Source organism: Sitophilus oryzae, unplaced genomic scaffold (assembly GCF_002938485.1).
Source record: "Sitophilus oryzae breed Bouriz unplaced genomic scaffold, Soryzae_2.0 scaffold_1297_pilon_pilon, whole genome shotgun sequence".
NCBI lineage: Eukaryota > Metazoa > Arthropoda > Insecta > Coleoptera > Curculionidae > Sitophilus > Sitophilus oryzae.
Window position 1 is genome coordinate 1,373,525 of NW_022145945.1, and position 9,937 is coordinate 1,383,461.

Below are 9,937 nucleotides of genomic sequence, written 5' to 3' on the forward strand. Positions count from 1 at the left end.
ACTATGACTATGAATTTAAAAAAAAACAAAAAAGCACGAAATATAAATTTAAAAAACGTAAAACATAAATAACTGAATTATTCTATTCCGGAATATCAGGCGCCGAGCTGGTCCCATCTTCATAGGGTATTATAGTAGTAGTAGTACTGTCTTCGTCAGTTTCTATTTCCAAATCAGATATATTTGATGTATCATCTGGTTCTGATTCTGAAGGATGGACCTCTACCTCCACGAGTTCTAGTGGTGGTGGAGGAATTTCATGTGTTTAATATTATATTAATAGATCTGGTGTTATGGTTTTGTAGTATATTGTCGATTTTAGAATAATCTAATCATTACTTTCTTATTTTTTTTCAGAATGTTCATAATCAGGAGGGCTATTTTTAGTGTGGATAAAACTGTAAGTACTGAAACTTCTCTCTGTGGCTGTAGATGACGTTGGTAAAGACAGCAGAGCAAGAGCTAAATATTTCAACTGAGTATTTTTACACATTGCTAGCCACCAACTTAGACAGTCTACATTTTTAACTGACATCCAAACGTAGTCGAGAGCCCATAAACCCGATTTGGCGCAATAATTTGTCACATCTGTAAAAATGGCTTATTATTGACAAACTGAGGATGATTGTTGATAAATTCCATAGCGGCTATGTGTTCTTCATTGTTAAGGTGCTCTCCCAGGAAACAGGGCTCCAAGAGATTCCCGGCAAAATGCATTGGTTCAAGAGCCATAGGTTTTTTATTTTGTAAGGCGGAGAAGCATTCTTTTTCTTCTGACTTAAGAAACGGCATACTTGATACACTTTCGTTAAATTTTTGCTCAATGTCTTGAATTTTTAAAAGAAATTTCTTGCAAAATTCGGATTTTTGCGAATATTCGCGATTTTGGGACCGAATATTTCCGAAAATTTCTGAAATTTCCTGCAAAATTCGAATGGAAATATTCGCTACCAACGTCACTATGTATACAGGGTTCGGCAAAAGTGCGTCGAGCATCTGTAGCTCCTAGAATAAAAACCTTGAGAATTTTGTTTAAGTGCAAACCTAAAGTATATACGAGGATGTATTACAGGAAAATATTTTAACTCCTATAGGGTGGAACAAAAAAGTGTTAGTGGATCGTGATGTTTTTTTTTAATATTAGGTATTTACTTTAGATGGTCTTTACTTACTTTGCTATAAATATCCTAATCTTAAATCATACAGGGTGTTCCAAATTCCACACCAAACTTTCTAAAATATAAAATAATTTTTCCTTGTTTTTTTTTGAAGCGTAAATGAACATTTTTTTGTACCGGGTGTCCCACTAAGAATAGCTTTCGGCTGTATCTCGGAAAGTATCAGTCGTAGAGCTAGCGGAAAAAAATATTTATAACTAATAAGACCAAGAGAAATTGCTGGAAATTATTTTCAAGTTTGTAGGACGGCCGCTAGAGGGCGTAACTGCTATAGAAAATAACAAAATGCAATTTTTAGGAAATTTTGCCTAGATATGAGGTACTATAAATAATAGCTTCATAATCTTCAGTAAATTTTGGATCTTTTTTGTTAGAACTATTTTCCCCTATCTGCTAAAATAAAGTGGTGGGGGGAGGTTAGATCTGTTTTTATTTAAATATTAATAACTCTGGACTGGATGATCGGAATCCAACAAGCGAGGGCTCGTTTAAAAGAGCGTTTCTTACTCAATATTGTACCATATAAACAATAATAATAAGCTTTTGAACGTAGACGCTAGGGGGCGTTGTCTTACAATTTAACAAACATTGCGCGTTTTTTCAAAAAAATTAAATGCGATAGTATATATAATTTTAGCTGATAGTAAAGAGTAATAAAATCTTAATAAGTTAGCGAAAACCGCATCTTGATATCTTTTTTCAAACCAAAGTTATTAGCAAAATTATAATAAATACGAAAATATAAGCCCTTAATTACCTTATTTTTCTAACGCGGTATCACTAGCACTCTTGATTATGACCATTCTATTAAAAAATAATATAAAAAAGATTTATTTTATTCAAAATATCGACAATGAGCCAGAAAACCATAATACTAGGTGTATTAATATCTAATAATTAAGATACCAATGACAGTGGACAAGAAACGACACCTCAGTGAATTCATGGTAGGCTTTGGAAAAAAGTTGCTTTTAAACGGATAGTTTAAACATCAAAATATTATTATATCAAGATTTTGTTTTTTCAATAGCCTTTTTTTTATCTTTTGATTGCTTTTCTAAAAATGCCTTTCTTCAACAGAGAAAAAGCGCTGCTATGACTATCAAAATGTTGATCTAATAACACTTTGACGTTTATACTATTACGTCAAAAGCAACTTTTTTCCAAAGCCTACCATGACTTCACTGAGGCGTCGTTTTTTATTAGCTGTCATTGATATCTTAATTATTAGATATTAATAGATCTGGTGTTATGGTATTCTGGTATATTGTCGATTTTAGAATAATCTAATCATTACTATCTTATTTTTTTCAGAATGTTCATAATCAGGAGGGCTAGTAATACCGTGTTAGAAAAATAAGGTAATTAAGGGCTTATATTTTCGTATTTATTATAATTTGGCTAATAACTTTGGTTTGAAAAAAGATATCAAGATGCGGTTTTCGCTAACTTATTAAGTTTTTATTATTCTTTACTATCAGCTAAAATTACATATACTATCGCATTCAATATTTTTGAAAAATGAGCAAAGTTTGTTAAATTGTAAGACAACGCCCCCTAGCGTCTACGTTCAAAAGCTTATTATTATTGTTTATATGGTATAATATAGAGTAAAAAACGCTCTTTTAAACGAGTACTCACTTGTTGGATTCCGATCATCCAGTCCGGAGTTATTAATATTTAATTAAAAACAGATCTAACCACCCCCCACCACTTTATTTTGGTAGATAGGGGAAAATGGTTCTGGTTCTGTGTAACACCAAAGGTTCCAACCCTCAACTGTAATAAAATGGTTCTAACAAAAAATATTCAAAATTTACTGAAGATTATGAAGCTGTTACTTATAGTACACCTTATCTAGGCAAAATTGTGCAAAAACTCCATTTTCTTATTTTTTGTTGGAGTTGCGCCCCCTAGCGGTTGTTCTACAAACTTGAAAATAATTTCCAGCAATTTCTCATAGCCTCTTTAATTATAAATATTTTTTTCCGCAGGCCCTACGGCTAATACTTACCGAGATACAGCCGAGAGCTATTCTTAGTGGGACACCCTGTATATAATGTATTTCAAAATGTTTAATAGTTTCGCAGATACACGCAGTATTATTTCATATGGCTCTTTCAACGGTAAAATACGAGAGAAAAATAATTGGGTGGCTTTTTGATAAAAATTTACTGTGGAAAATGCCATATGAAATATAAAACCGCGTATATCCACAAAACCGTTAAAAATTTTGAAATACTCTAAACAGAAAAATGATCAATTTTTAATTCTCCATCTATTGAAAAAATAATATATAGGGTGTTCTATTTAAAAAAAAACGAAGAAACATTATTTTATATTTTAGAAAGTTTGACGTAGAATTTTGAACATCCTGTATGATTTACGATTACAATATTTATAGCAAAGTAATACAGACCATCTAAAGTAAATACCTAATGTAGTTTTGATTTCAGGACAGTTCTTGTATTTTTAATAATTTTTTTAAGAAAGATTGAAAAATATATATTTATTATTTATTAGGTTCAAGTTAAGCCCAAATAAAAAGTAATGTAGAATATGCTTATTAAAGCGCCATTTTTAACCCAAAAGCCTAATAATTAACCAAATTTATAGACTATAGGGGGGGCCTTCGCCCCATGGGCCCCCCTCTGTATCCGCTACTGGGTTTACATTGTACTTTTTGTAATTTTTCATATTATAAAAAATATTGGTACTTAAACTTAGGGTATTTTTGACAGATTTGTAGAAGTTTCTTTGATCGTTATGTTTAATTTAGTATATTTTTGTATCTCTCATAACTCAAAAATAAATTTGTATAAATTATTCAAAATGAACAGTTTGCTTCATTTTAAGGATTTCTTTAAAAAGTTTTTTACCTAAATTTATTCATCAATTCTTTTTGAAATTTATATAGTTAATAATTCAGGTCAACGATGCAACACACGGTATAGTAAAATTTCTAAAACTAACAATTAATGCCTTTACAACTTACTTACCAGTCAACGTAAATATCATCAAAATAATCAACCAACTACAGTTTTTAAACCGATTCATCATTCTAAACGACAAAAAACAAATATTCTAAACCATTTTTTCAATTGATATTTTTTTTAAACCCGGAAAATTTTATATATCAGGAAGACGACTCGGAAGATTTAACCGGAAAATCCGGTGGCGATATTTTCCGGATCGAGATTCACGGTCGACGAAGTATCTCAGTTGTGAATTTGGCGCCGTTTTGCCAACGACTGGCGAATTACGGCGCGAGATGAGATCAAATTTTCGACAGGAACGCGCCGTTTTAAACCAAAAACGGTGAACAAACAGCCAGAATGGGCATCCCTTTTAACGAAGTTTGCCGAAACTACAAAGACCCGAAAAAAGGAGAAAGGTCCTTCATTTCCTATGCCACTGCCACTGTCCGAGTATTTGGGACGAAAAATAAATACTCCGAAGCAGTAGGCACAGGCACCTTCCCAGTATCCCTCAGGCAGAACTCTATGCTATCGAAAGATGCGTACAACTTATCTATACTAATATATAAAATCCTTAAGTGACTCACTCATTAATGCACTCACGATCCTGCTCAAACCACTAAACGTAAATTACAGTTGGGGGTTGGAACCTTTGGTGTTACACAGCAAAATAAAACACTAAATCACCACAATACACCAAAACACTTTTACTTTTACACTGGACGCGCGTTTCGCTAACCATGTAAGCTTTTAATCAGCAGATGGTTAGTTTAAATTTCTTAGTTCATAGATTACTTAGTTTTCCACTTACCAACGAAAGATATGAAATAGAAAGAGATTAAATTAGGAATGTAGCTGAGTGTAATGGATATTCACCTTCACTAGTGGATAAAATAATTAGAAAACGTAGGTATATTAATGATTTCTGAAAATTCGACTTTTCAAGTGGAGAAAGATACGTCACAATATTTTTCAATACCGTTTGATAAAGAGTTACCCCGTGGTCTAAAGGGGATTTTCAAGAATGTCAATTATAAACTTGTGTATAGTGCTAATAATAAATTACAACAATTATTAGGTAATCCAAAGGATAAAACACCTCCACTGGAAAGGTCGGGTATTTATGAAATTTCTTGTAAAGATTGTAATCAGAAATATGTTGGGCAAACTAGAAGATCAATATTAACTAGATTTAAAGAACATTTAGCTTACATAAGATAAGATATGGTAGACCGGATACATCTTGCTTTGCTGAACATATTGTTGATAAAGAACATTTTATAGATCTTAATAATTTAAAATTAATTAAACAAGTCTCAAATTACAGGCAATTAGATGCATATGAAAGCATCAGAATTAGTAAATGTAAAGATAGTATGAACAGAGACAACGGTCCAATTCCTTCAAGTTCTTTATTCCTACTCATTTCCTACTACTCGAGTAGCGGAAATCTAACTGTTACGCTCGTTGGACTCTGACTCGGTTGGCTAGATCTGGCCACGCCCATTCGGTACCCACTGAGCGAGTATATAAACGCTCAAATTGTACTTTTAAGTTAGTCTTAATCATCTGCTGATGAGGCTAACATGGTTAGTGAAACAGTTCGTCAGTCGTGCGTCGTACAGTGTGCATCGCAGCTCCGTTAGTATTCGCGCTCGGTAGTGCTCTCGCGCTCGGTAAGTGCTTCCTATTATCATTAACTTAACTTACTCGACTCTTCAGAGTAAGTTTCTTCAAACACAGCAGGAGCCTCAACCTAAAATTCCCCCTGCTGTTCCTCAAATGCAGCAGGAGCCTCAATCTAAAAGCAAAGGGCCCAAAAAGCCTCCCCAAGTCGTACTTCATGATACTCGTCTCTGGATGAGCATCACAAGATCCTTCAAAGAGCAGAAAATCTGCTTTTCTGAAGCGAAAACTGTGCCTCTCGGCATTAGAATCTCTCCCTCTTCTTCTGATGACCATAGGGCCATCATCCACTATTTCAAAAGCAGGAAAATACCCTTTCACACTTATTTTTCCCCTGATGACAGGGATCTTAATGTTCTAATCAAAGGTGTTGAAGTTTTTGTCGACAACTCGGCAATAATTGAGGACCTTACTTCCCAAGGCTTCGAGGTCAGAGAAACGCATCGCCTCTCACGAGACGGTATTCCTATGGCCGTCGTCAAAGTCAGAGTACCCAAACACCAAACCCACATCTTCGACATCACGCATGTGGGCTCGCTGAGGGTTCGGGTGGTGACGCCGAGGCGCGGTAATGGGGTACGTCAGTGCCACAATTGCCAGCAATTCGGCCACGCCGCCTCGAACTGCTTTGCGGCCCCGCGTTGCGTGGTGCGCCAAATCCACACACCAAATCCTGTGATAAAGAGGCTGATGCACCTGCAATTTGTTCAAATTGCGGAGGTCCGCATCCAGCTAGCCACATTTCATGCCCAAAAAATCCGAGAAATCGTAATCCCAATACTAATATCCTTAGTCAGCCGGAACCCTCAAGGGTTCCGACTCCTACCCCTCCAAATCCTACACTTTATGCTTCAGTGCTCAAAAGCAATCTCAACAACTCCCCCAAGGAAATACCCCTGAGTCATTCCTACCCATCTCTTCAATAAACCAAGAACTCCATAAACAACTACTTGAACAAGTAGCCAGTCATGTCAAAACCATGGTTTCAAACATACTTACAAGTATGTTACCTCCTATGATCTAATCTCCATTCTTCAATACCAAATCCCCCTCCCAAAACTGTCTTCCGGACAATCACAGAACTCTTCTGGACCTAGTGTCCAGTCGCTCCTAAATCTCGCATCCCAATACTAGCCTTCAGGCACCCAGGGCTACGCCCTTCCCCAACACACAAGCAGGAATGAGAGCTGCCATCCTTCGGCCGCTGATTCCTCGGAGGTGGATCGTTTTTAGTGGGTATTTCGAATCCCACACTGTCTAGGGGTTATTTCTATGACTGTCTCTCTCGAGATGGCCACGGAAATGATCACTATTCGTCTATAAAAGATTTTTAAACCACCCCCTCACCAAAAAAAAAAATGGTTAGCGAAACGTGCGTCCAGTGTAAAAGTAAAAGTGTTTTGGTGTATTGTGGTGATTTAGTGTTTTATTTCACTCAACGTAAGAAGCTTAATTTTAGCATGCAGGTTGATTCTAGGATGTAGAGGTTCGATACGAAGGGATTTTTCGAAATTCCAGTTCCAAGGGGGTGAAACCTTACATTAACAATGGTGAAACCACCCCTCAAATATTACAATATTTTTTATTTAAAAAACGGTTAAGTTTCCGAAAAAACGCTTAAACACGTATATTTTATTTTGTTGTTTTACATATTTTAAGATTTTTTAAAAATTTATACAGGGTGTTCCAAAAAGTGCTTTGCTTTATCATCACCATTACAAATGATTAATTCGATGCGAACGAAGTCGCGGGTACACGCTAGTCTTAGATAAAACTATAACTAAGATTTATTTGGATTGCTAAAGAAAAGTTGCAGTTTTGGAGTAAAACTTCATTACGCGCGCTGGGAGTAAAAATTCATGGCCGTGACACACGATCTAGCTAGAAGTGGAATTTTTTAAATCATTTTTACATCTACACACACCGGAAAAATCTAAGGATATATTTTATTAAAGTTAAAAATAAACGTTTTGAATAAACAACCACATATTTGTAGGCCGGTTCTTTCTACTTCGATTGAAACGAAGTAGTCACACTAGTTATTTCTAAATTTGGGATATTTGCAGAAGTGTTTGTGCATTTTTTGTCAAATGTATAAAAAGCACCTAGCATCAATTGTTCGAATTTAATCTGTACTGGCTATGTTTTTATGATAACTGGCCAGAATTAATTCAAATAACTCTGTTTAGTATTAAACGACATTATGGAGCGTAGACATCTTAACAGAGACGAAATGCTAAGGGCCATGGTTATGCTTGAAGCTGGAATGCGCCAAATCGACGTAGCTAGAGCATTAAATACAACGCAAAGTGTAATATCGCGATTAAGTGCACGCTACCGTAAAAGTGGTGATGTTGCTGAAAGGCACACAGGGCGACATCGCATTACTACCCCTCAGCAAGATAATTTTTTACAATTAAATGCTCGACGCCGACCGACTCTTACAGCACCAGAGCTTAGTTTAATTCTCGAGGAAACACATAATGTAACCATTAGTCCTGACACTGTTCGCAATAGATTAAGAGAGCTCAACTTAAGAAGCAGACGCCTCTGGAGAGCTCAACCTTTAACGAGAGGAAATCGAGAGGTACGATATTTGTGGGCTCAAGATCATGTTCAGTGGTCGAATGAACAATGGGCCAATGTTCTCTTCACGGATGAGTGACGCTTTGGAATTCATCCGGATTCGAGAAGGCTTAGGGTATGGAGAGAACTGGAAAATCTTATTCAGTTGGATCATGTTCAGGAAGTGCACCCTTATCAAGGTGGAAAAGTTATGGTCTGGGGAGGAGTCCAGTTAGGCCGAAAAACCGATCTCGTTTTTCTTGAAAAGTTTCTAACACGAATCACATATCGTGATTTAATTCTTGAGCCTGTCGTGTTACCATATGCCAATGATTTTGGGAAAAACATCATTCTCATGCATGACAATGCACGGCCTCATACAGCCAGAGTGGTAATTGAGTTTATCAATGCTCATCAATTAAACATCTTACCCTGGCCGGCACAATCTCCTGACCTCAACCCCATCGAGCACGTATGGGACTCGGTCCAAAGAAGAATTTTGAGAATGGGTATGCCTCGTGAAACTCGTAGGGATCTGGTTCGGGCCGTAAATGCAGCGTGGCAGGCTATACCTCAAGAAGAGATTGACAACCTGATCAGGAGCATGGAGAGACGATGTAGGGCTGTAATGAACAGTAGAGGAGGCCATACCCTTTATTAAGTAAAAATGGTTTTATCTTTTTTTTTTATTCACAGTTTAGAATAAAAAAAATGTGTATTTTGAGTTCAATAAAAATCAAGGTAAATTTGAAAAATTCGGTAAATTTCGCATTTTTATTTCCAATACGTCCTGTAAACTATTTGTTTATTTTAATTTTATTATACCAGAAATGCAAATAATAAAATTACTGAGGATGGCTGGATAAAATTGTAATATCCCTAGACTTTCCGGTGTGTGTATTTTTACTGGAAAAGGCATAAAAAATAAACGTATATAATAATTTTGTATACCCCTAGTATTTTAATATCTACTTTATGCAAAGACTTTATGAGATGAAAATCTGTTTAATAAAGGTTTAATAGGTACGTTCATTTCCTGGTTTCAAAGCTCTCTTTCAAAGTAATAAAAATAAAAAAACTTTTAAAAATACTTTTATTTCCATATAAAAACGCAAATATTCTAATAAGTGTGCAAAAAAATGTGCAATTAACGGCACTTAATAGAGCCAATGCCGTCTCTAATAGAACAGCCTCAGGGCGAGATTTATGACGTCACGCTAGTTAGATACTACGGATTAATAAATATGTTGTAGAATACATGGAAAACACAATTATTCCTCAGATTTTTGGTTTGTATTTTAAAAATGATATCGTTTACATGAAAAATACATAATATACAGTTAATAACGTGTATATATACTATTTATAGTAATAAATACTTTGGCAAATAAACTATGAACCATACAAATGCAGCAAATGTTTTACAATATACAAATAATGTATTACATAATATATTGGGTAAAATGTAAATATATTTTAAATTTTGGGGTTTGAAAATCGATCTAATTTAAGAAAAAACATTCAATATCT

The 9,937-nt window shown here is 35.3% G+C and overlaps 1 protein-coding gene across 1 annotated transcript in view; it reads right to left on the reverse strand.

The window, feature by feature from the left end:
- LOC115874527 (neuronal acetylcholine receptor subunit alpha-7-like) overlaps positions 1-4,225 on the reverse strand; it is a 131,468-nt gene extending 127,243 nt beyond the window's left edge. Inside the window, exon 1 of the mRNA XM_030889694.1 lies at positions 4,178-4,225. Within this exon, the coding sequence (XP_030745554.1) occupies positions 4,178-4,196 (19 nt within the window). The 5' untranslated portion in view covers positions 4,197-4,225. The remainder of the gene's footprint in view (positions 1-4,177) is intronic.
- Positions 4,226-9,937: the final 5,712 nt, after the last annotated feature.